The sequence below is a fragment of the Oncorhynchus mykiss genome, chromosome 9 (genome assembly GCF_013265735.2).
Source record: "Oncorhynchus mykiss isolate Arlee chromosome 9, USDA_OmykA_1.1, whole genome shotgun sequence".
Lineage (NCBI taxonomy): Eukaryota > Metazoa > Chordata > Actinopteri > Salmoniformes > Salmonidae > Oncorhynchus > Oncorhynchus mykiss.
Genome location: NC_048573.1, coordinates 34,933,704 through 34,961,426, shown reverse-complemented (window position 1 = coordinate 34,961,426; position 27,723 = coordinate 34,933,704). Strand labels below are relative to the sequence as shown.

At 46.7% G+C, this 27,723-nt stretch overlaps 1 protein-coding gene across 1 annotated transcript in view; it reads right to left on the bottom strand.

The window, feature by feature from the left end:
• Positions 1–15,287, bottom strand: part of LOC110531155 (membrane-associated guanylate kinase, WW and PDZ domain-containing protein 1) — a gene marked incomplete at its 5' end in the record, with an annotated part of 158,243 nt that extends 142,956 nt beyond the window's left edge. Inside the window, one exon of the mRNA XM_036986939.1 lies at positions 15,263–15,287. Within this exon, the coding sequence (XP_036842834.1) occupies positions 15,263–15,287 (25 nt within the window). The remainder of the gene's footprint in view (positions 1–15,262) is intronic.
• Positions 15,288–27,723: the final 12,436 nt, after the last annotated feature.

Below are 27,723 nucleotides of genomic sequence, written 5' to 3'. Positions count from 1 at the left end.
TGCTCCGGGCATATGCTGACCAACTGCAATGTGTTTTCACTGACATTTTCAACATGTCCCTGATTGAGTCTGTAATACCAACATGCTTCAAGCAGACCACCATAGTCCCTGTTTCCAAGAACACAAAGGCAACCTGCCTAAATGACTACAGACACGTAGCACTCAAATCTGTAGCCATGAAGTGCTTTGAAAGGCTGGTAATGGCTTACATCAACACCATTATCCCAGAAACCCTAGACCCACTCCAATTTGCATACTGGCCAAAAATATCCAAAGATGATGCAATCTCTATTGTACTCCACATTGCCCTTTCCCACCTGGACAAAAGGAACACTTATGTGAGAATGCTGTTCATTGACTACAGCTCAGCGTTCAACACCATATCACATCACTAAGCTAAGGATCCTGGGACTAAACACCTCCCTCTGCAACTGGATCATGGACTTCCTGATGGGATGCCCCCCAGGTGGTGAGGGTAGGTAGCAACACATCTGCCACGCTGATCCTCAACACAGGAGTCCTCCAAGCGTGTGTGCTCTGTCCTCTCCTGTACTCCCCGTTCACAAATGCCTGCATGGCCAGACACGACTCCAACACCATCATTAAGTTTGCTAACGACACAACAGTGGTAGGCCTGATCACCGACAATGACGAGACAGCCTATAGGGAGGAGGTCAGAGACCTGAACGGGTGGTGCCAGAATAACAACCTGTCCCTCAACGTAACCAAAACTAAGGAGATGAATGTGGATTACAGGAAAAGAGGACCGAGTTGCCCCCCCATTCTCATCGACGGGGATGTAGTGGAGCAGGTTGAGAGCTTCGAGATCCTTGGTGTCCACATCACCAACAAACTAGAATGGCCCAAACACAAAGCATATTCCCCCTCAGGAAACTGAAAAGATTTGGCATGAGTCCTGAGATCCTCAAAAGGTTCTACAGCTGCAACATCGATTATTGCATTACTGCCTGGTATGGAAATTGCTCGGCCTCCGACCGCAAGGCACTACACTGGGGATAAGCTGCCTGCCATACAGGACCTCTACACCAGGCGGTGTCAGAGGAAGGCCCTAAAAATTGTCAAAGACCCCAGCCACCCCAATCATAGACTGTTCGCTCTACTACCGCATGGCAAGCGGTACCATAGTGCCAAGTCTAGGACAAAAAGGCTTCTCAACAGTTTTTACCCCCAAACCATAGGACCCCTGAACAGGTAATCAAATGGCTACCCGGACTATTTGCATTGTGTGCACCCCCAACCCCTCTTTTACACTGCTGCTACTCTCTGTTTATCATATATGCATAGTTTATCATATATGCATAGTCACTTCAACTATACATTCATGTACATACTACCTCCATTGGCCCGACCAACCAGTGCTCCAGTACATTGGCTAACCGGGCTATCTGCATTGTGTCCCGCCACCCACTACCCGCCTACCCCTCTTTACGCTACTCCTTCTCTCTGTTCATCATATATGCATAGTCACATTAACCATATCTACATGTACATACTGCCTCAATCAGCATGACTAACTGGTGTCTGTATGTAAACTCGCTACTGTTATAGCCTTGCTACTGTATATAGCCTCGCTACTGTTTTTCACTGTCTTTTTTACTGTTGTTTTTATTTCCTTACTTAACTATTGTTCGCAAAACCTTTATTTGCACTACTGGTTAGAGCCTGTAAGTATGCATTTCACTGTAAGGTCTGTAAGGTCACATGCCTGTTGAATTTGGCGCATGTGACAAATACACTTTGATTTGATTTTATTAAGAGCATGTCAAATAGTATAATAATTGAGTGTCAAATGAAAGCTAAGAGTCTCTATTTTTTTTTAATTAAGGAATATATACATGTTTTCCAAACATTTTCCACCCTAAAAATGTGGAATAAGCAAAGGTTTAGATTTTTGTTCAAACTGATGGAAAAGGGGTCTCTATGGGATCGGTGTCGCTTCACCAGGATGGTTGAGCTAACGTGTGCTAATGTGATTAGCATGACATTATAAGTAACAAGAACGTTTCCCAGGACATAGACATGTCTTATATGTGCAGAAAGCCTCAATTCTTGTTAATCTAATGGCACTGTCCAATTTACAGTAACTATTACAGTGAAAAAATAACATGGTATTGTTTGAGGAGAGATCACGGCAACTGGTTTGATGCATTCATCTCTTAAGGTAAATAATGTACTTACATTCAGTAATCTTGCTCTGAGTTGTCATCCTGAGGGTCCCAGAGATAAAATGTAGCATAGTTTTGTTTGATAAAATATTTGTTTTATTCAAATGTAGGAACTGGGTTCTACAGTTTGAACCCCTGCTGTTTCTGAACCTATCAACCCCTATATATTTTAAGATATTTTCACATCTCTCTCTCACATGGAAAATAGAAGTTCGCAGAAGTAACAAGTAAAGGTAGCTCTACCAATTTATTAGTGTTTCTAATGATATCAAGTTTGTTTATGAATTAATAAGTGAATTAAAACGCCTTCTATTACCAAATCAATAAGGAAATTACTGCAATCGAATTGGCTATAATGGGAAATCATAGTAATCACAAACCCCAGATGGGTCACCTGCTACTGTTCTCCCTTCCACTGGCAGTTTTTTTTTCAATTTTTCTGTTGTCTGGTGATCAAAGACCAACTGTGAAAACCATCTGGACAATCCCTCCCTCTCACTCTCCTTGACACCTACCCTCTATCAATTTACTGTAACAAGCATTCTCACCCACTAAGCACCTGCCGTCCATAAGTAGTTGAAATTTGGTTAGTCCGCCCTGGCCGGACCAAATCTGAACAAATCATATTACATTTTTATTTATTTAACTTGGCAAATCAGTTAAGAACAAATTCGTATTTACAATGACGACCTACCCCTAACCTGGACGACGCTGGGCCAATTGTGCGCCACCCTATGGGGTTCCCAATCACGGCAGGATGTCATACAGCCTGGAATCAAACCAGGGACTGTAGTGACACCTCTAGCACTGAGATGCAGTGCCTTAGACTGCTGCACCACTCGGGATGTCTATGTTTCACAAGATAAAGACAGACCAGTGAATTAAAGAAAAGAAAAGTAGAATTGAGTTGAGTAGAATTCAGTACAGTACAGCACACTAGAGTAGAGTACATATCTACTTTACTGTACTGTACTGAACTCTACTTTACTCTGCTGTGCTGTGATGTCCAAACTTCTGAAACATAGATGTCTATAATTGTTTTAGATTTGGTGTTGTCTGGACCAACCAAATGTGGTCTTATTTGGGGGCGGAGCTCATTACAATTATAGCCAGTGTGTAGAATAATACTTGTGTTTATCTATTCAAGATAAATCACCATGAAGAGAATTATATTCATTTCCAAAATTATGCATTTCTGTATAGAACAGATTAGGGACCCATGATGTAATTCTGCTACCGTAACTCTGTTAACAGATACAAATCCACTTCCCCTACTGTAGTTGAATAACCAAAATAATTTATTTCAAACTCAAGGTGTCATGTCATAGCTGACACTGTCACTTCCACTCCCGCACGCAACGTCACAGGTCTACAAATCACCGGTTCTGGCAAACCATCTTTATGCACACCTGGACTTCATTACTCCCTTGATTACTTACCCTTTGTATAGCACTCTTGTTATCAGCCATTAGATTGTATTTTTTATTTGTATTTGTCAGAAACTTCTCTTGTTTTGTATTGCTCCATGTTCATTATTATAAAACTCACTAACTGCACCTACTTCCTGACTCCCTGCGTCTATGTTACAGAATACTACCTCAACAAATGGGAGCAGCAGTTAACTAAGACATCTACTAGATGGTCGGAGAACTAGTAACACCATGACAAGCTGTCTCATTTGGGGACGGTTATGGATGAGGTCCTCCGTGTTCTTCAATTAGTCAACATTACTCAAGGGGCATGATCTCCAAATAGCAAAGGATTCTCTACCGCAAGTTGACCCAGCAAGCCAGTACCCCATACAGCAGTCCGTCCTGCTCAGTGACGCCCGATTGTCCCTACCGGACAAATATGACGGGACTCCATTGAAATGCCGTGGCATCCTACTCCAGTGCACCATTTATTTCACTCATCAGAATAGAGTCCCCACCCCCGAGAGGTCCGAGTTTGCCACGGTTATTTCTCTGCTGACTGGACGGGCTTTGGAGTGGACCACGGCTGTCAGGGAGAGAGGAGAGGAAGAGCTGGGTTCCTATGAGAGGACCATGGCTCAGGGGGGTCTTTGACCATCCACCAGAGGACAGAGATGGGGGTGAGCACCTACTCCAACTATGGCAGGATGGCCAGACCACGGCGGACTATGCACTAACCTTTCAGACAGTGGCAGCATCCATCGGATGGAATGAGCCGGCGCTCCAGAGCCTATTCAGAAGACGATTGTGCGAAGAGGTCCAGGTGGAGTTGACGTACCAAGACGGAAACCTACCCTTGGACGCCCTCATTGATGGCCATTCGTCTGGATATTCGTCTTCGGGAGTGTTGGTATCCCCATCGCCTTTCTCCCTAATCTGTTGTCAGAGCCTGAACCCATGGAGGTGAGGGCCACACATCTCTCCGCGTCTGAGCGAAGCCGTCGTGGGGCTCTGTCCTTATTGAGGAGGGGGCACTAGCTTCAACTGTGTCCCCCACGTTCTAACCGGGGTTCAATGGGAGCAGAGGGAGAGCCACTTGAGTTAGGTTGTGAGTATTACATCATCATCCCATTCCACCAAACCTTTCTTCGTAATGATTTCACTGGCTGGCTGTCCTTCATGTTTTGTTTCTACAGCTCTAGTGGACAACGGTGCTGCAGGGAATTTTATTGACCAGGCCCTCACCACCTCTACTCTCCTTGTCCAGTTCAAGCACTGGATAGTCAACCACTGGGATCCGGGACAATCACACACATCACAGCACCACTCACCCTCACCGTGGACTCCATACATCAAGAAAGCCTTCCCTTCCTCATCATCAGTGCACCTGTATACAACATCATCCATGGCCTCCCATGGCTTCAATGTCATAACCCCACCATCTCATGGCCGAGGATGAAAATCACACTGTGAACCTTTATTTTTTATTTCACCTTTATTTAACCAGGTAGGCTAGTTGAGAACAAGTTCTCATTTGCAACTGCGACCTGGCCAAGATAAAGCGTAGCAATTATCGACACATACAACAACACAGAGTTACACATGGAATAAATAAAACATACAGTCAATAATACAGTATATAATAATAATACTGTTTTCCTAAGCCAGGATTCAGACACGGCTAAGACATCTGGGTTGGCAGAGTGTGCAAAAACAGTGAGTAAAACAAATTTAGGGAGTAGGCTTCTAATGTTAACATGCATGAAACCAAGGCTTTTACGTTTACAGAAGTCAACACATGAGAGCACCTGGGGGGTGGGAGTGGAGCTAGGCACTGCAGGACCTGGATTATCCTCAACATCACCAGAGGAACAGAGGAGAAGTAGGATAAGGGTATGGCTAAAGACTATACGAACTGGCCGTCTAGCACGTTCAGAACAGAGAGTAAAAGGAGCAGGTTTCTGGGCACGATAGCATAGATTCAAGGCATAGTGTACAGACAAAGGTAAGGTAGGATATGAGTACATTCGGCATTGAGTAATGAAGGGAGAGATATAGTCTCTAGAGATGTTTAAAACAGGTGATGTCATCGCATATGTAGGAGGTGGAACAACATGGTTGGTTAAGGCATATTGAGCAGGGCTAGAGGCTCTACAGTGAAATAAGACAGTAACCAGGACAGTAATGGACAAGGCATATTGATATTAGAGAGAGGCATGCGTAGCCAAGTGAAAATATGGGTCCAGTGAGTGGTTGGGCTGGCTGGGGACACAGCGATTCAGACAGTTAGCAGGCTAACAAGCTAAACAAGCTAGCAGCTAGTAGACCAGGGCATGCTAGCAGTTAGCAGGCCGGGTTAGCAAGCAAGCAGTTAGCATGGGCTAGCAGTTAGTAGACCAGGGCAAGCTAGCAGTTAGCAGACCGGGTTAGCAAGCAAGCAGTTAGCAAGGGCTAGCAGTTAGCAGACCGGGCAGGCAAGCTAGCAGTTAGCAGACCAGGGCCTGGCAGTTTAGCAGTTAGCAGACCGGGTTAGCAAGCAAGCAGATAGCAGGGGATAGAAAGTTAACCTTTGGGGGGGGGGGGGACGTCGCGATGGGGGTAAGTCTGTTTTTGCCTCTTCATGCGGTGACGTCGATGGACCAGTCATGGAATTAGTAGGGTTCTTTACCTCGATCGCCTCTCCTCTCACTTTTCTCCTGAAGGGTGGTTTCCTGAAGTTCAGATGGAATTCTCCAGCTGACGAAGCCTTCCGCCTACTGAAGGGTTATTTCACCTCCATCATGTTGCTTGAACACCAGATCTTATGCTGCCCTTTGTGTTGGAGGTGGACGCTTCAGAAGTAGGTGTGGTGGCTGTCCTGTCCCATCGTCTAGGTAATCCACAGAAATTGTATGCTTATTACTCAAAAAAGCTGTCTCCTGTAGAGAGGAACTATGATGTTGGCGATCGGGAGCTCCTGGTGGTGAAGTTGACATTAGAGGAGTGGAGACACTGGCTGGAGGGCCCCCAGGACCCATTTCTCATCCTCACCAACCATCAGAACCTGGAGTACATACGGACAGCGAGGCGACTGAACCCGCACCAAGCCAGGTGGGCCCTTTTCTCCACCAGATTGGATTTCATCCTGACACATCGCCCAGGTAAAAAAAAAACTTCAAAGACGATGCCCTGACCCATCTCTATGATTCGGGAGAGGATCCTGTCTTGAGTCCACCCATAATCACTCCCTCTCGAGTCATAGCCTCTGTGTTCTGGGAAGTAGATGTGGACATTCGCCTGGCCTCGGGGAGGGAACCCACACCTGCCACCTGTCCTCCTGAGCTCACCTACATTCCCACAGGGATAAGTGATCTGCTATTGACCTGGTTGCACACAGCTTTTGTCGCTGGACATCCAGGTATCACCGGAACCATTCAGTCCATCACTGGAAAGCCCACCTTGGCGCAAGGACGTAACTCGTTATGTAAACTCCTGTTCCATATGTGCCCAATCCAAATCCCCCCGCAATGCTCCAGCGGGGGAACTCCTTCCCTTTCCCGTGCCTCAGCATCCCTGGTCTCATCTGTCCATTGACTTTGTCACTGATCGTCCTGCACTGTTCCAGCAGGAATACCGGCACTATGGCCTTCTGGAGGATATCGTCTCTGATCGTGGCCCAGAATTCACATCACGTGTATGGAAGACTTTCATGGAGAAGCTGGGGGTCATGGTCAGCCTCACTTCTGGGTACCGGCATCAGTCTAACGGGAAGGTGGAAAGGATGAACCAGGAGATGGAGAGGTTTCTGAGGAGCCACTGCCAGGACCTGCAGGAGGAGTGGGCCCAATTCCATCAAATGTTATTTGTCACATGCACTGAATACAACAGGTAGAGCTTACCATGAAATGCTTTCTTACATGCCCTTATCCAACAATACAGTTTTAAGAAAAATAAGAGTGAAGAAAAATATTTACTAAATAAACTAAAGTAAAAAATTAAAGGGGAACAATTAAAGGGGAACAATAAAATAACAATAACGAGGCTATATACTGGGGGTACCGGTACTGAGTCAATGTGCGGGGTACAGGTTAGTTGAGGTAATTGAGGTAGGGGTATAGGGACTATGCATAGATAATAAATAACAAACAGTGAGTAACAGCAGCGTAAAAAAATTGGGGCGGAATCAATGCAAATAGTCTGGGTAGCCATTTGATTAGCTGTTCAGCAGTCTTATGGCTTGGGGGTAGAAGCTGTTAAGAAGCCTTTTGGACCTAGACAAGGCTCTCCGTTACTGCTTGCCATGCGGTAGCAGAGAGAACTGTCTATGACTAAGGGTAGCTGGAGTCTTTGGCAATTTCTAGGGCCTTCCTCTGACAACGCCTGGTATAGAGGTCCTGGATTGCATATACCAGGCCGTGTTGCAACCAGTCAGGATGCTCTCGATGGTGCAGCTGTAGAACTTTTTGAGGATCTGAGGACACATGCCAAATCTTTTCAGTCTCCTGAGGAGGAATAGGCATTGTCATGCCCTCTTCATGACTGCCTTGGTGTGTTTGGACCATGATAGTTGGACACCAAGGAACTTGAAACTCTCAACCTGCTCCACTACAGCATCGTCATTTCTGATGGTCCACAATCATCTCCTTTGTCTTGATCACGTTGAGGGAGAGGTTGTTTCCATGCACCACACCTCCAGGTCTTTGACTTCCTCCCTATAGACTGTCTCATCATTGTCATTGATCAGGCCTACCACTGCTGTGTCATCGGCAAACTTAATGATGGTGTTGGAGTTGTGCTTGGCCATGGAGACATGGGTGAACAGGGAGGACAGGAGGGGACTAAGCACGCACCCCTAAGGGGCACCTGTGTTGAGGATCAGAGTGGAAGATGTGTTGTTGCCTAACCTTAACACCTGTCGGTGGCCCGTCAGGAAGTCCAGGATCCAGTTGCAGAGGGAGGTGTTTAGTCCCAGGGTCCTTAGCTTAGTGAGAAGCTTTGAGGGCACTATGGGGTTGACCGCTGAGCTGTAGTCAGTAAACAGCATTCTCACATAGGTGTTCCTTTTGGGGCGGCAGGTAGCCTAGTGGTTAATGCATTGGACCAGTAACTGAAAGGTTGCTAGATCGAATCCCTGAGCTGCCAAGGTAGAAATCTGTTGTTCTGCCCCTGAACAACGCAGGTAACCCAGTGTTCCCCAGTAGGCCGTCATTGTAAATAAGAATTTGTTCTTAACTGACTTGCCTTGTTAAATAAAATGTTAAATTGTCCAGGTGGGAAATGGCAGCGTTGAGCACAATAGTGATTGCATCATCTGTTGGGGCGGTATACAAATTGGAGTGGGGTCTAGGTTTTCTGGAATGTTAATGTGAGCCATGACTTACACTTCATGGCTACAGACGTGAGTGCTTCGGGTCGGTAGTCAATTAGACAGGTTAACTTGGTGTTATTGGGCACAGGGACTATGGAGGTCTTCTTGAACCATGTAGGTATTACAGACTCGGCCATGGGCAGGTTGAAAATGTTAGTGAAGACAGTTTGTCAGCGCATGCTCGGAGTACACGTCACGGTAATCTGTCTGGCCCGGCAGCCTTGTGAATGTTGACTTGTTTGAAGGTCTTGCTCACATCGACTAAGGCGAACATGATCACACAGTCGTCCGGACCTGCTGTTGCTCTCATGCTTAACTCAAAGTAATTTAGCTCATCTGGTAAGCTTGTGTCACTGGGCAGCTTGTGGCTGGGCTTCCCTTTGTAGTCTGTAATAGTTTGCAAGACCTGCCACATCCAACGAGCATCTGAGCCGGTGTACTAGGATTTAATCTTAGTCCTGTATATATGCTTTTCCTATTTGATGGTCAGTCTGAGGGCGTAGTGGGATTTCTTATATAGGTCCATGTTAGATTACCGCTCTTTGAAAGTGGCAGCTCTACCCTTTAGCTCAGTGCGGATGATGCATGGCTTCTGGTTGGGGTATGTATGTATGCATGTACGGTCAATGTGGGGACAATGTGATCGATGCGCTTATTGATGAAGCCCGTGACTGATGTAGTAAACTCCTCAATGCCATCAGATGAGTCCCGGAACATATTCCAGTCTGTGCTAGCAAAACAGTCCTGTGGCTTAGCATCTGTGTCATCTGACCACTTCTGTATAAAGCGAGTCACTGGTAATTCCTGCTTTAGTTTAGGTAAAAAGGATTTAAGTTTCCTTGTATTAAAGTCCCCGGCCAAAAGGAGCGATGCCTCTGGATGAGCACTTTGTTTGCTTATGGTTTTATACAGCTCGTCGAGTGTGGTCTTAGTGCCAGCATCTGTTTGTGGTGGTAAATAGACAGCTACAAAAAAATATTGATGAAAACTCTTGGCAAATAGTGTCGTCTACAGCTTGGAAATGCATGGAAAAAAACAGCCAACTGTATATTATCCATGTCGTGGTTCAGCCACGACTCAGTGAAACATAAGATATTACAGTTTTTAAATGTCCCATTGGTAGGATAGTCTTCAACGGCGCTCATCCAGATTATTCTCCAATGATTGTACGTTGGCCAACAGGACAGATGGTAGAGGCGGGTTACCCACTCACCGACAAATTCTCACAAGGCACCCTGACCTGCGTCCCCTTTGGATTAAATCCTATGCGTGCGACTCAAAGAAAAAATCTTCGTCCAGTTCGAGGTGAGTAATCGCTGTTCTGATATCCAGAAGCTCTTTTCAGTCATAAGAGACAGTGGCAGAAACATTATGTCTAAAATAAGTTTAAAAAACAAGGTGAAAAAACACACAAAATAGCACAATTGGTTAGGAGCCTATAAAACGCCAGCCATCTTCTCCGGCGGCATTCTATTCACAATACGCCCAGAATTCATTGAGACACTCCTCCACCGGGCTAACTCCCTTCCAGTGTGTTCTGGGTTATCAGCCAGACCTGGCTCCGTGGACTCCGAGCCAGACCGAAGTTCCTGTGATGGACGAAAAAACAAGAGATGGTTTAGGTGCTTAGAAGAGGTATGGAACGATGCCCACGTGAGAGTCCAGCATGCCGTCCACTGTCAGAAAGTGCAGGAAGATTGTCACCGCAGTGAGGCTCCCGTGTTCCATACTGGTGATCACGTCTGGCTCTCCACCAGGAACCTCCCGCTATGCCTGCCCTGTAAGAAGCTGAGTCCACGGTTTGTGGGGCCGTTCAAGGTCCTTCGTAGGGTCAACGAGGTAACTTACAGATTGCAACTCCCCACTACCAGATCTCTTCATGTTTCCCGCCTCAGTCCGGTGGTTCCTGGTCCCTGGCTGATGCCGTCCCCCACGACACCCCTCCGCTTCCCATGGACATCGAGGGGAGCCCCGCCTGTGCCGTCAGATCAGTCATTGACTCCCAACGTTGTGGGGGTCAGCTCCAGTACCTGGTGGACTGGGAGAGATACAGTCCAGAGCAGCAGTGTTGGGTTCCGGCGGACAACATTTCAGATCCCAACATCATCCGAGATTTCCACCTTTGTCGTCCGGACCAGCCCGCTCCTGGCTCTCGGGGCAGTCCTTCTGGCCGGTGTCGTCCTGCGGCAGGAGCCACGAGTTGGGTGGTGGGGGTACTGTCACGTCCACTCCAGCGCTCGATGTCACCTGTCTACTAACCACCGGTCCTGGCAACCCATCTTCATGCACACCTGGCAACCATCATTACGCACATCTGTGTCTCATCATCAGTCACAGCTAGACTTCCTTACACCCTTGATTACTTACACTTTATATAGCACTCTTTTGTTATCAGTCACCAGGTAGTATTTTTTATGATTCTATGTAAGATGTATCTCTTGTTTAGTATCGCTCCATGTTCGTTATTATTTATCTCACTAACTGCACCTGCTCCCTGACTCCGCATTAGACAACCCATTCGTTCTGCAGACATCTTTGAATCTTAATTTGAACCATCATTTTGTTACCAAAACTTGCAACTGCACAATTCTTCCAGTAAATGTGTTTTTGTGAAATGTTCTGTGTAAATTGTTCAAAGTAATCGTTGTGCATATACTGTAGTTGCATGGTTTGTTAAACTTTGAAATCAATGTTTTTTGTTTAGAATACATTGTAAAATGTCAAATCTGAGTCAAAGCTTAATTCTGTTACGTGGAATTGCACTTTCATGGAAGATGTTTTCATGGTAAGGTGACATTTCTCAACATGTTACTACTGTATATCTAACCTGCTTCGCAAAAGATACCCACACTGGATGAACAAAAAATGACATCCACAGCAATATGTGTCTCTGTAGTAGTGAAGTTGAGTGAATCAGAATAGGATATCAGTCAGACGAATACAACAAAGTGTGAGACATCCCAAAGCCGTGGGAAGGAAGGAGCTGCTGCTATTTTTAGTCTTTTAGGATGAATCATTTCTCGCCCTGTGATCCTCTGATTGTTTTGTGAGAAATTATAGATGGCCACAGGAACACTTCCTGTAGCCTATCACACGCTCTGCCTGGAGTTAGCTGGCCTAACTCACAAAGAGCAACACACACGTACGCACACACAGACAAACACACGTGCACACTCACACAATATATGTATGAGAACAAATGTGGTTTACACAGACACCCACATACAGTACAGTAGTCACACAAACACAAGATCACACACAAGGGAGTCAAATAACTCTAGGAAATCTGACAGAAGCAGTGAATCTTTCTTCGTCATGAATAGTTGAACTCTGCCTGTCCTCAAAACATGATAGTAACATAATTAAAGTCCATCGTCCACCATTAATTCCATATCACTAGAGTCATTGGAAGAATGTCATGATGCTTTCCTGCTCTATTAATAGCTCAGAGAGATTGGTCTCTCTCTCTCTCTCTCTCAAAACATTTCAAATGTCGTACAACTATTTACAGTGTTGTAATGATGTGCAAATAGTTAAAGTACAAAAAGTATAGGTTGTATTTACAATGGAATGGTGTTTATTCTTCACTGGTTGCCCTTTTCTTGTGGCAACAGGTCACCAATCTTGCTGCTGTGATGGCACAGTGTGGTATTTCACCCAACAGATATGGGAGTTTATCAAAATTGGATTTGTTTTCGAATTCTTTGTGGGTTTGTGTAATCTGAGGGAAATATGTGTCTCTAATATGGTCATACATTTGGACGGAGGTTAGGATGTGGGCAGTGTGCACATAGCCGGTCTTCTCTTGAGAGCCAGGTCTGCCTTCGGTAGCCTTTCTCAATAGCAAGGCTATGCTCACTGAGTCCGTACATAGTCAAAGATTTCCCTAAATTTGGGTCAGTCACAGTGGTAAATTATTCTGCAACTGCGTACTCTCTGTTAAGGGCCAAATAGCATTCTAGTTTGTTCAGTTTTTTTGCAAATTCTTTCCAATATGTTAAGCAATTTTCTTTTTGTTTTCTCGTGATTTGGTTGGGTCTAATTGTGTTGCTGTCCTGGGGCTCTGTGGGGTCTGTTTGTGTTTGTGAATAGAGCCCCAGGACCAGCTTGCTTAGGGGGCTCTTCTCCAGGTTAATTTCTCTGTAGGTGATGGCTTCGTTATGGAAGGTTTGGGAATTGTTTCTTTTTAGGTGGTTGTAGAATTTAACGGCTCTTTTCTGGATTTTGATCATTATTTGGTATCGGCCTAATTCTTCTCTGCATGCATTATTGGATGTTTTACGTTGTACACAGAGGATATTTTTGCAGAATTCTGCATGCAGAGTCTAAATTTGGTGTTTGTTCCATTTTGTGAATTTGTGGTTGGTGAGCAGACCCCAGACCACACGACAATAAAGGGCAATGGGTTCTATAACTGATTCAAGTATTTTTAGCCAGATCCTAAGGTCTAAATTGTTCCTTTTGATGGCATAGAAGGCTCTTCTTGCCTTGTCTCTCAGATCGTTCACAGCTTTGTGGATATTACCTGTGGTGCTGATGCTTAGGCAGAGGTATGTAGAGTTTTTTTGTGTGCTCTAGGGAATCAGTGTCTAGATAGAATTTGCATTTGTGGAACACCATTTTTAAAAAAAATAATACTGCCAGGGCCTTAGTGCTGCTGTATGCCCTCCTTGGTTGAGGAAAGAAGCACCATATCATCAGCAAACAGTAGACATTTGACTTCAGATTCTAGTAGGGTGTGGCTTGATAGAATAGAGCACCAAACTGCATTTTTGTCTTAAAAAACAGTATCTGGTATCAGAATGAATGGTTCACTATTATGATGATGTATGACTTTACACAGACCATTGTGGTCATAGGTGTAGACTCTATAGTAACTCAAAACAAAACCAATGGAATATCTTAAAACCATCCAATCGCTAGGTGCAAAATCACCTTGTAGAAAAATGACCACTACATTAGCAGAAGCATACAATACAAAGGTAAAGAGATACATATCTGTGGTTGTTTTGGAGGAATTGCACATTGGTATAAAGTGTACCATAGTGAAAACAATGGCTGCCAACCCCAGTGCACTCTACTACCCACTCTTACTGTGGGGTTACCAATCACACTGACACTAAAACCACAATGAGGTTGTTTGGTCCATTTGTCCTGTCAATGACATCATTGTTATTGTGTATAGTGTGTGTAGAGTGTGTGTGTGTGTGTGTGTGTGTTCGTTCACATATTTAGGGTTGAATACAGCTTCAAAACACATACATTACACATACATGACAAACATGTTGTGTGCACACACACAACTCAGCACCTGTCATCGCGCCATTACTATGAACAAACACATATTTGCCCCGTTTCCTTAAAGCTATTGCTTCAACATTATAATTCTCGCACCAAATGCCATGATTGTTAGCACATGCGTTAGTCTGTGGCTACATGGGGGAAATATTTACCGAGTGACTGTGAAAATCAGGCTAACAGAAGCTGGGGCCCAGCCATCCGTTACAGGGCTGAATGGCCATAATTAGCATGAGGCTCTCCGGCAGCATCCTTCAGTGCAGCGACACATACACAATGGCGAGTGCCACGCTTCCCCCTGCCGTTCCCCCAGAAAAGCCCTTTGTCCCCGCAGCATCTGGAACTGACCTCCATGCATTCTGGGGCTGGTGACCCCCTCTCCTCTCTTATCTACCTCTACTCAAAAGGTACCTGCTAAAAGGGATCCTTGGAACGTCCTTACCCCATTGAAGTTTAAATAAAAAATGGTTAAGGTAAGGGTTAAGGGTAGGGGTTAAGGTAAGGGTTGGAGTTTAGGGTAGGAACGTCCCAAGGATTCCGGATAGCACTGACCCTCTGCCTCCACAGCAACCCCCCTATCTCTATATTCTTCCCTTTTTACAATCAAACACACCTCCCCCAGCCCTCCCTCTCTTTTAGCTACAGAGTGCAGCAGTCTCTGGCTCCTTGAAAAGAAGGTCTGTGTACTATTGGGCCCTTACACAAAGCCAGCGGGGTGAATTAAAAAACGAAAGAGGAAAAAAGCTCCATGGCTACTGGCCATCTGTCCCTCTGGGTTGGAAGTGCCTGGCCCAGTGTGCCTGCCTTGCCCTCCCCTTCCTTCACCTCATCCCCACCCCCAACCTCCAACCCCGAATCCCTTAACCTATATATACACACAATCAACCATAATAACATTCTGCCATGCATCTCCTTCCTTGCTTCTCTGCATACATCACAGGCTTCACCAAACAGATGATAGATGGCAACAACGAAGGAGACTGAGAGGAGAAGGAGAAATAAGGAGTGCTGCCACTTGCCTGGATGTGGAGAGCCGAAGCCAGTGAATCAAGCCGTAATCCTGTCTTTGTGTAAGCGGCAACCAGAAAAATGTGTCTCAATGATTTCCAGAGCTCGGCAGTGGAGTGGAAACGAGAAATCGAGAGAGTGAGGGTGAGCAAGAGGGAGGAAGGCAGAGAGTGAGTGAGGGAGAGCAAGCTAGAGAGAGAGCAGCAGCAGAAACGGAGACAGCAGGAGCGTGCGACAGAGAGAGAGAGGCAGGAGCCACCTTCAAGCCACAGGGACGCTGACAGAGAGAGGGAGCAGAGAGAGAAATCAGGTGGGGGAGGGAGGGTTGGTCAATTGGTTTGCTGCGTGGCTCTAACACTGGGATAATGCTGAGATAACCCTCATGTCAGAGCAGAGAAGCAGCTGTAGACGTGAGAGGGAGGTGAATCCCGCGCGCGAGAGAGAGAGAGACTTCTCTGTCAGTTGTGACATTTGGGGCACATGATAACAATGGCCATTTGTAGCAACAGGGCTCGGGAGGAAAGAGGGGAAGGAGGGGTAGTTATGGAAGGGGTGGGAGTTCACATGGCAAGTGTTCTCTTCCTAGAAACACAAAACAACACTCAAGCCTCTGGCGGAGAAACAGGCACCTGTTCGAGTCTGGCATAGGGAGACAAGCAGGGGGCAGAGAGACAGAAACACATGTGCAGGGATAGGTGAAGGAGGAGGGAGACAAAGGGAAAGAGAGGACAAAGGAGGAGTGTGGGTTCATTTTATTTCACTGCTTTGGCAGTTGAAGATTTGTCTTGTCATGGCATAGAAACATTTGAATTGAATTCAGTGGCATGGAACCGGGAGAAAGAAGGAGAGAGAGCCCAAGAGAAAAGACAAAAAGATGGACATACTGTACATGATTAGGATTGCACAATTCTGTAAAATTCCCTCCTGATTCCGGGAATCTTCCAACTGGTATTTCTGAAAAACCTATGAATTCTGAAAGTTACCAGAATTTTGCAATCCTGGACAAGATGTATCTCATGATGTATTTTTTCATTCACAGTTAAAACACCCTGCACTTGTTTTGGAGTCCATCTGTTTTTTCTTTACACTGTGACGTGTACAGACGATGACGACGTACGATAACTCACCAAATACTGTGAATTTTTCCACTATCCAGATGTTTAACATTCAGGCAAACCATTTTAATTTCAGATTTAACCAAATAAGATGGACTATGCATTAATTACATAGCTATATCCAGGGGCGACTGTCTGACTAAGCACTGGTCTCCCTCTATTTGAACTGTCCCTCCTCTTCACATTACTCTGCCCAGGGTTCCCCACTGAAATATAGGTGCATGAATTTAGGAAAGGACAATTGCATGCGTGTATATCCACAGTCAAGGTTTCAAACGTTTTATGCTCCTACCGGGACAGTATGGATCCTTTGGGAATCCCTGCTCCTTCTGTCTTCTGAGGCTGGGAGATAGTCATTTCCCCATCTCCCCGTTGGGCTCTTTTCTAAAGCTCAACATGTTCATCACATAATCAGGCAGCAAATCTATTTTCAATATATCAGAACATCATAATCCCAGTCAGGCCACCGGGCGAGCAGCTCAAGGAGGATTTACCAGTCACATGGCCCAGGCAGAGAGAGAGGAATGGGCGAACGAGAGAGAAAAAAAGAAAACGAGGGGAAGGGAAAAAAATGGAGAAAATATTAATCTAGCACCAGAAATACGGTTAAGCAGAGCCGCACACACACACAATCACACATATCCTAGATGCATAAAGGGGTGCTGTGTGGTATGGAAAGGCAATCTCCACTGATGGGATCGTGCCTGTGCAAACCTAGGCATGTGATCATAAAAACAACATCCCCAAGGAGACCACAACAACATATTCAGAACACACACACACACACAATGACACATGCGAGCACACACACACACAAACACAAACATTCACAAACACCCACAGTGTATTTGTGACCAACTTCTGTCAGGCCCTCGACAAGGTACTGTACACTGTGGTTGATCACAAAGGCTTCACTGATTCAGAGGAAGGTTCGGGCCTACAGACCACTCAACCAGCTACACACAGCCATTTTGGATCTTAAACTCCACTTTCAAAAACACTTTATATTTAACCTTTATTTAAAACCAGTTCCATCTCTAGGGGCGCTATTTCATTTTTGGATAAAAAACGTTCCCGTTTTAAGCGCGATATTTTGTCATGAAAAGATGCTCGACTATGCATATTCTTGACAGTTTTCGAAAGAAAACACTCTGAAGTTTCAGAATCTGCAAAGATTTTGTCTGTAAGTGCCCCAGAACTCATTCTACAGGTGAAACCAAGATGATAAGTCAAACAGGAAATGAGCAGAATTTCTGAAGCTCTGTTTTCTAATGTCTCCTTATATGGCTGTGAATGCGACAGGAATAAGCTTAGACCTTCTGCCGTTTCCCCAAGATGTCGGCAGCATTGTGACGTATTTGTAGGCATATCATTGGAAGATTGGCCATAAGAGACTACATTTTCCAGGGGTCCGCCCGGTGTCCTTTGTCTAAATTTGTGCGTAATCTTCAGGTGCGGGCATTTTCTCCTGGGATTCAGGAGAGAAAGCACACTTCCACGAACGATATATCATCGAAGAGATATGTGAAAAACACCTTGAGGATTGATTCTAAACAACGTTTGCCATGTTTTCAGTCGATATTATAGAGTTAATTTGGAAAAAAGTTTGCGTTTTGAGGACTGAATTTTCGTTTTTTTTTGGTAGCCAAATGTGATGTACAAAACGGAGCTATTTCTAATACACAAAGAATCTTTTTGGAAAAACTGAGCATCTGCTATCTAACTGAGAGTCTCCTCATTGAAAACATCTGAAGTTCTTCAAAGGTAAATGATTTTATTTGAAGGCTTTTATGTTTTTGTTGAAATGTTGCGTGCTGGATGCTAACGCTAATGCTTATGCTAAATGCTAACGCTAAATGCTACGCTAGCTAGCTACTTTTACACAAATGATTGTTTTCCTATGGTTGAGAAGCATATTTTGAAAATCTGAGATGACAGTGTTGTTTACAAAAGGCTAAGCTTGAGAGATGGCATATTTATTTCATTTCATTTGCGATTTTCATGAATAGTTAACGTTGTGTTATGCTAATGAGCTTGCTGATAGATTTACACAATCCTGGATACAGGGGTTTTTTCATAGCTAAACGTGACGCAGAAAACGGAGCGATTTGCCCTAAACAAATAATCTTTCAGGAAAAACTGAACATTTGCTATCTGAGAGTCTCCTCATTGAAAACATCTGAAGTTCTTCAAAGGTAAATGATTTTATTTGAATGCTTTTCTGTTTTTTTGTGTAAATGTTGCCAGCTGAATGCTAATGCTAAATGCTACGTTAGCCATCAATACTGTTACACAAATGCTTGTTTTGCAATGGTTGAGAAGCATATTTTGAAAATCTGAGATGACAGTGTTGTTAACAAAAGGCTAAGCTTGAGAGCTAGCATATTTATTTCATTTCATCTGCGATTTTCATGAATAGTTAACGTTGCGTTATGGTAATGAGCTTGAGTCTGTATTCACGATCCCGGATCCGGGATGGGGAGATCAGAAAGGTTAACTAGGCAAGTCAGTTAAGAACGGCCTACCCCGGCCAAACCCTCACCTAACCCGGATGACACTGGGCCAATTGTGTGCCGCCTTATGGGACTCCCAATCACAGCCGGTTGTGATACAGGCCGAGATCAAACCAGGGTCTGTAGTAACGCCTCTAGCATTGAGATGCAGTGCCTTAGACAGCTGTGCCACTCGGGAGCCACTTATTCAAATGTATCAGAGAATACAAGGAGTAAACTCTCAAATAGTGTTGCGCTGCAGAAGTGTACCATGGCAGCACAGATCCCATCCAACAGACAGTGGGCTGACCTCACAGTATCACAGTTGTCAGCTCTGGCATCCACCCGGATCATTGGCCCAACACACCACACATTCTGTACTGTAGCTATGTGAAACAGCTGGGAGGGCAGCATTCCCATGTTGGGATAACAAGTAGCTCCCTACCTGAAAAAAAGACTACAGTTTACCATAGAATACTATAGTACTTACTATAGAATTCCATAGAATCGTAGTATACAATACTCCACACTGTAGTATCCTTCGAATGTGAAGTGCCTGTTCCTGAAGTGCTGCAGGTACAGGATTTTGGGCCAATGAGGCACCACACCTGACAAACTGAGATAATTGATCAGTTCAGTGATTGCCTAAATTCAACACACCTGGTCTTCCAGGGCGGTAAAATCAAAAACATGAAGTGCCGACGGTACTCCAGGACCAGGGTTGCCTACCCCTGGTATAGTGCTTAAAATAGAATTCTGTAGTATACTGTACAATACTATCCGTTCAGACTCCAGTCCTAACTACCTACAGGTTATGGAACATTGGCTTAATATTTGTGTCACACCTTGATCTGTTTCACCTGTCTTTTTGCTTGTCTCCACCCCTCTCCAGGTGTCGCCCATCTTCCTCATTATCATCAGTGTATTTACACCTGTGTTCTCTGTTCGTCTGCTGCCAGTTCATCTTGTCAGGTCTTACTAGTGTATTTTCCCATCTCCCTGCTTTCTCAAGCTCTGACCTCTTCTGTAAGAGCCTAACTCTGACCCATTTACGAATCTCTGCCTGTCCTGAGCCCCAGAGCCTGCCTGCTGTTCTGTACCTTATCAACCCTGCCATGGATTACGGACCTCTGCCTGCCTTTGACCTGTCTTTTGCTGCCCCGTTTAGGTCAATACACATCTGTGACTCTAGCTGTCTGAATCTGAGACTTATCCTGAGTTCTGATAATTTGTTCAGTATGTGTCCTCAAGGAGAAAGCCCCCACTTCAATGTCAAATATAATAAAACAAAAACACTATAGTAAATACCACAGTAATGTCTGCAAAAACGCTACATTAATTACTATAGTATATACTATAGTTTTTTAACTAAAGTAATATTACAGTATACTACAGTAATGTCCACAAAACACTACAATGAATACTGTAGTATCTAAATATAGTAATACTACAGTATTTAGACCATAATACTGGCATTACAAAAAACAAAAAACAAAATATTTTATTAGATTACATCTGAATGGCTTGTTTGTGCCAATAGGTTCCACTTAAACTTTATGGATGGACCGAGAGGATGCAGAGGGGGTGGAGAAGGAATAGGAATAGGAGTAGGCTCAGAGAGAATGCAGAGGAGGAATAGGAGAAGGAGGAGACTCAGAGAGAATGCAGAGGAGGTGGAGGACGAATAGGAGTAGGAGGAGACTCAGAGAGAATGTGGAGGAGGTGGAGAAGGAATAGGAGTAGGAGGAGACTCAGGGAGAATGCGGAGGAGGTGGAGGAGGAATAGGAGTAGGAGGAGACTCAGAGAGAATGCGGAGGAGGTGGAGGAGGAATACGAGGAGACTCAGAGAGAATGCGGAGGAGGTGGAGAAGGAATAGGAGTAGGAGGAGACTCAGAGAAGATGCGGAGGAGGAGGAGAAGGAATAGGAGTAGGAGGTGACTCAGAGATAATGCGGAGGAGGTGGTGGAGGAGGACTAGGAGCAGGAGGAGACTCAGAGAAGATGCGGAGGAGGAGGAGAAAGAATAGGAGTAGGAGGTGACTCAGAGATAATGTGGAGGACGAATAGGAGTAGGAGGAGACTCAGAGAGAATGTGGAGGAGGTGGAGAAGGAATAGGAGTAGGAGGAGACTCAGGGAGAATGCGGAGGAGGTGGAGGAGGAATAGGAGTAGGAGGAGACTCAGAGAGAATGCGGAGGAGGTGGAGGAGGAATACGAGGAGACTCAGAGAGAATGCGGAGGAGGAGGAGAAGGAATAGGAGTAGGAGGAGACTCAGAGATAATGCGGAGGAGGAGGAGAAGGAATAGGAGTAGGAGGTGACTCAGAGATAATGCGGAGAAGGTAGAGGTGGAGGAGGAATAGGAGTATCAGGAGACTCAGAGAAGATGCGGAGGAGGTGGAGAAGGAATAGGAGTAGGAGGTGACTCAGAGATAATGCGGGGGAGGTAGAGGTGGAGGAGGAATAGGAGTAGGAGGACACCCAGAGAGAATGTGGAGGAGGAGATGGAGGAGGAATAGGAGTAGGAGGAGACTCAGGGAGAATGCAGAGGGGGTGGAGGAGGAATAGGAGTAGACTCAGAGAGAATGCGGAGGAGGTGGAGAAGGAATAGGAGTAGGAGGTGACTCAGAGATAATGTGGAGGACGAATAGGAGTAGGAGGAGACTCAGAGAGAATGTGGAGGAGGTGGAGAAGGAATAGGAGTAGGAGGAGACTCAGGGAGAATGCGGAGGAGGTGGAGGAGGAATAGGAGTAGGAGGAGACTCAGAGAGAATGCGGAGGAGGTGGAGGAGGAATACGAGGAGACTCAGAGAGAATGCGGAGGAGGAGGAGAAGGAATAGGAGTAGGAGGTGACTCAGAGATAATGCGGAGGAGGAGGTGGAGGAGGACCAGGAGTAGGAGGAGACTCAGAGAAGATGCGGAGGAGGAGGAGAAGGAATAGGAGTAGGAGGTGACTCAGAGATAATGCGGAGAAGGTAGAGGTGGAGGAGGAATAGGAGTATCAGGAGACTCAGAGAAGATGCGGAGGAGGTGGAGAAGGAATAGGAGTAGGAGGTGACTCAGAGATAATGCGGGGGAGGTAGAGGTGGAGGAGGAATAGAAGTAGGAGGACACCCAGAGAGAATGTGGAGGAGGAGATGGAGGAGGAATAGGAGTAGGAGGAGACTCAGGGAGAATGCAGAGGGGGTGGAGGAGGAATAGGAGTAGACTCAGAGAGAATGCGGAGGAGGTGGAGAAGGAATAGGAGTAGGAGGTGACTCAGAGATAATGTGGAGGACGAATAGGAGTAGGAGGAGACTCAGAGAGAATGTGGAGGAGGTGGAGAAGGAATAGGAGTAGGAGGAGACTCAGGGAGAATGCGGAGGAGGTGGAGGAGGAATAGGAGTAGGAGGAGACTCAGAGAGAATGCGGAGGAGGTGGAGGAGGAATACGAGGAGACTCAGAGAGAATGCGGAGGAGGAGGAGAAGGAATAGGAGTAGGAGGTGACTCAGAGATAATGCGGAGGAGGAGGTGGAGGAGGACCAGGAGTAGGAGGAGACTCAGAGAAGATGCGGAGGAGGAGGAGAAGGAATAGGAGTAGGAGGTGACTCAGAGATAATGCGGAGAAGGTAGAGGTGGAGGAGGAATAGGAGTATCAGGAGACTCAGAGAAGATGCGGAGGAGGTGGAGAAGGAATAGGAGTAGGAGGTGACTCAGAGATAATGCGGGGGAGGTAGAGGTGGAGGAGGAATAGGAGTAGGAGGACACCCAGAGAGAATGTGGAGGAGGAGATGGAGGAGGAATAGGAGTAGGAGGAGACTCAGGGAGAATGCAGAGGGGGTGGAGGAGGAATAGGAGTAGACTCAGAGAGAATGCGGAGGAGGTGGAGAAGGAATAGGAGTAGGAGGAGAAGCAGAAAGAAGGAAAATTAGGTGGAGAAGGTATAGGAGTAGGAGGAGACTCAGAGAGAATGCGGAGGACGTGGAGGAGGAATAGGGGTAGGAGGAGGCTCAGAGAGAATGGAGGAGGAGGAATAGGAGTAGGAGGAGACTCGGATAGAATGCAGAGGAGTTGGAGAAAGAATAGGAGTAGGGGGAGACTCAGAGATGATGTGAAGTAGGTGGAGGAAGAATAGAAGTCGGAGGAGACTCAGAGAGAAGGAGGAAGAGGTGGATAAGTAATAGAAGTAGGAGGAGACTCAGCGAGAATGCGGAGGAGTTGGAGGAAGAATAGGAGTAGGGGGAGACTCAGAGAGAAGGAGGAAGAGGTGGAGAAGGAATAGGAGTAGGAGGAGATGCTGAAAGAATCCGGAGGAGGTGGAGAAAGAATAGGAATAGGAGGAGACTCAAAGACAATGCGGAGGAGGTGGAGGAGGAATACAAGGAGACTCAGAGAGAATGCAGAGGAAGTGGAGAAGGAATAGGAGGAGAGTCAGAAAAGATGCGTAGGAGTTGGAGAAGGAATAGGAGTAGGAGGAGATTCAGAGAGGATGCGGAGGAGGAATAGGAGTAGGAGGACACTCAGAGAGAATGCGGAGGAGGTGGAGAAGGAATAAGAGTAGGAGGAGTGTCAGAGAATGCGGAGGAGGTGGAGAAGGAATAGGAGTAGGAGGAGACGCAGAAAGAATGACGAGTAGAAGGAGAAGGAATAGGAGTAGGAGGAGAGTCAAGAGAGAATGCGGAGGAGGTGGAGTAGGAGGAGACTCAGAGAGAATGCGGAGGAGGTGGAGGAGGAATACGAGGAGACTCAGAGAGAATGAGGAGGAGGTGGAGAAGGAATAGGAGTAGGAGGAGACTCAGAGAGAATGCGGATGAGGAGGTGGTGGATGAATAGGAGTAGGAGGAGACTCAGAGAGAATGAGTAGGAGGTGGAGGAGGAATATGAGTGGGAGGAGACTCAGAAAAGATGCGCAGGAGTTGGAGAAGGAATAGGAGTAGGAGGACACTCAGAGAGAATGCGGAGAAGGTGGAGAAGGAATAGGAGTAGGTGCAGACTCAGAGAGAACGCGCAGGAGGTGGAGAAGGAATAGGAGTAGGAGGAGACTCAGAGATAATGCAGAGGAGGTCCAGGTGGAGGAGGAATGGGAGTAGGAGGAGACTCAGGGAGAATGCGGAGGAGGTGGAGGAGGAATAGGAGTAGGAGGAGACTCAGGGAGAATGAGGAGGAGGTGGAGGAAGAATAGGAGTAGGAGAAGACTCAGAGAAAATGCGGAAGAGGTAGAGGTGGAAGAGGAATAGGAGTAGGAGGACACATGTAGGGAGAATGCGGAGGAGGTGGAGGAGGAATAGGAGTAGACTCAGAGAGAATGCGGAGGAGGTGGAGAAGGAATAGGAGTAGGAGGAGACACAGAGTGAATGCGGAGGAGGTGGAGAAGGAATATGAGTAGGAGGAGACTCAGAGAGAATGCGGATGAGGAGGTGGAGAAGGAATAGGAGTAGGAGGAGACTCAGGGAGAATGAGGAGGAGGTGGAGGAGGAATAAGAGTAGGAGGAGACTCAGAGAGGATGAGGAGGAGGTGGAGAAGGATTAGGAGTAGGAGGAGACGCAGAAAGAATGACGAGTAGAAGGAGAAGGACTAGGAGTAAGAGGAGAGTCAAGAGAGAATGCGGAGGAGGTGTAGGAGGAAAAGCAGTAGGCTCAGAGAGAATGCGGAGGAGGAATAGGAGTAGGAGGAGACTCAGCGAGAATGCGTAAAAGTTGGAGGAAGAATAGCAGTAGGGGGAGACTCAGAGAGGATGCGGAGAAGGAGGTGGAGGGGAATAGGAGTAGGAGGAGACACAGAGAGAATGCGGAGGAGGTGGAGAAGGAATAGGAGTAGGAGGAGACTCAGAGGATGAGGAGGAGGTGGAGGAAGAAGAGGAGTACTAGGAGACTCAGAGAGAATGCGGAGAAGGTGGAGAAGGAATAGGAAAGGAATAGGAGTAGGTGCAGACTCAGAGAGAATGACGAGAATGAGGAGAAGGAATAGGAGTAGGAGGAGACTCAGAGAGAATGTGGATGAGGAGGTGGAGGAGGAATAGGAGTAGGAGGAGACTCAGAGATAATGCAGAGGAGGTCCAGGTGGAGGAGGAATGGGAGTAGGAGGAGACTCAGAGATAATGCGGAAGAGGTAGAGGTGGAAGAGGAATAGGAGTAGGAGGAGACTCAGAGATAATGCGGAAGAGGTAGAGGTGGAGGAGGAATAGGAGTAGGAGGACACATTTAGGGAGAATGCGGAGGAGGTGGAGGAGGAATAGGAGTAGACTCAGAGAGAATGCGGAGGAGGTGGAGAAGGAATAGGAGTAGGAGGAGACACAGAGAGAATGCGGAGGAGGTGGAGAAGGAATAGGAGTAGGAGGAGAAGCAGAAAGAAGGAAAATTAGGTGGAGAAGGTATAGGAGTAGGAGGAGACTCAGAGAGAATGGAGGAGGAGGAATAGGAGTAGGAGGAGACTCGGATAGAATGCAGAGGAGTTGGAGAAAGAATAGGAGTAGGGGGAGACTCAGAGAGGATGCGAAGTAGGTGGAGGAAGAATAGAAGTTGGAGGAGACTCAGAGAGAAGGAGGAAGAGGTGGATAAGTAATAGAAGTAGGAGGAGACTCAGCGAGAATGCGGAGGAGTTGGAGGAAGAATAGGAGTAGGGGGAGACTCAGAGAGGATGCGGAGTAGCTGGAGGAAGAATAGGAGTAGGAGGAGACTCAGAGAGAAGGAGGAAGAGGTGGAGAAGGAATAGGAGTAGGAGGAGATGCTGAAAGAATTCGGAGGAGGTGGAGAAAGAATAGGAATGGAGGAGACTCAGGGAGAATGAGGAGGAGGTGGTGGAGGAATAGGAGTAGGAGGAGACTCAGGGAGAATGCGGAGGAGGTGGAGGAGGAATAGGAGTAGGAGGAGACTCAGGGAGAATGAGGAGGAGGTGGAGGAGGAATAGGAGTAGGAGAAGACTCAGAGATAATGCGGAAGAGGTAGAGGTGGAAGAGGAATAGGAGTACGAGGAGACTCAGAGTGAATGCGGCGGAGGTGGAGGAGGAATAGGAGTAGGAGGACACATTTAGGGAGAATGCGGAGGAGGTGGAGGAGGAATAGAAGTAGGAGAAGACTCAGAGATAATGCGGAGGAGGTAGAGGTGGAAGAGGAATAGGAGTAGGAGGAGACTCAGAGTGAATGCGGCGGAGGTGGAGGAGGAATAGGAGTAGGAGGAGACTCATGGAGAATGAGGAGGAGGTGGAGGAGGAATAGGAGTAGGAGGAGACTCAGAGAGAATGAGGAGAAGGAGGAGAAGGAATATGAGTAGGAGGAGACTCAGAGAGAATGCGGAGGAGGTGGAGAAGGAATAGGAGTAGGAGGAGACTCAGAGAGAATGAGGAGAAGGAGGAGAAGGAATAGGAGTAGGAGGAGACTCAGAGAGAATGCGGAGGAGGTGGAGAAGGAATAGGAGTAGGAGGAGACTCAGAGAGAATGTGGATGAGGAGGTGGAGGAGGAATAGGAGTAGGAGGAGACTCAGAGATAATGCAGAGGAGGTCCAGGTGGAGGAGGAATGGGAGTAGGAGGAGACTCAGGGAGAATGTGGAGGAGGTGGAGGAGGAATAGGAGTAGGAGGAGACTCAGGGAGAATGAGGAGGAGGTGGAGGAGGAATAGGAGTAGACTCAGAGAGAATGCGGAGGAGGTGGAGAAGGAATATGAGTAGGAGGAGACTCAGAGAGAATGAGGAGAAGGAATAGGAGTAGGAGGAGACTCAGAGAGAATGTGGAGGAGGTGGAGGAGGAATAGGAGTAGGAGGAGACTCAGAGATAATGCAGAGGAGGTCCAGGTGGAGGAGGAATGGGAGTAGGAGGAGACAGAGAGAATGCGGAGGAGGTGGAGAAGGAATAGGAGTAGGAGGCGACTCAGAGAGAATGCGGAGGAGGTGGAGAAGGAATAGGAGTAGGAGGAGACAGAGAGAATGAGGAGAATGAGGAGAAGGAATAGGAAAGGAATAGGAGTAGGTGCAGACTCAGAGAGAACGCGCAGGAGGTGGAGAAGGAATAGGAGGAGACTCAGAGATAATGCAGAGGAGGTCCAGGTGGAGAAGGAATAGGAGTAGGAGGCGACTCAGAGAGAATGCGGAGGAGGTGGAGAAGGAATAGGAGTAGGAGGAGACTCAGAGAGAATGTGGATGAGGAGGTAGAGGAGGAATAGCAGTAGGGGAAGACTCAGAGAGGATGGGGAGTAGGTGGAGAAGGAATTGGAGTAGGAGGAGACTCAGAGAGAATGCGGAGGAGGTGGAGAAGGAATAGGACTAGGAGGAGACTCAGAGATAATGAGTAGGAGGTGTAGGAGGAATATGAGTAGGAGGAGACACTTAGATAATGTGGAGGAGGTGTAGGAGGAATATGAGTAGGAGGAGACTCAGCGAGAATGCGGAGGAGTTGGAGGAAGAATAGGAGTAGGGGGAGACTCAGAGGATGCGGAGGAGGAGGTGGAGGAGGAATAGGAGTAGGAGGAGACTCAGAGAGAATGCGGAGGAGGTGGAGAAGGAATAGGAAAGGAATAGGAGTAGGTGCAGACTCAGAGAGAACGCGCAGGAGGTGGAGAAGGAATAGGAGTAGGAGGAGACTCAGAGAGAATGCAGAGGAGGTGGAGAAGGAATAGGAGTAGGAGGGGACTCAGGGAGAATGAGGAGGAGGTGGAGGAGGAATAGGAGTAGGAGGAGACTCAGAGATAATGCGGAAGAGGTAGAGGTGGAAGAGGAATAGGAGGAGACTCAGAGTGAATGCGGCGGAGGTGGAGGAGGCGTAGGAGGACACATTTAGGGAGAATGCGGAGGGGGTGGAGGAGGAATAGGAGTAGGAGGAGACTCAGAGAGAATGAGGAGAAGGAGGAGAAGGAATAGGAGTAGGAGGAGACTCAGAGAGAATGCGGAGGAGG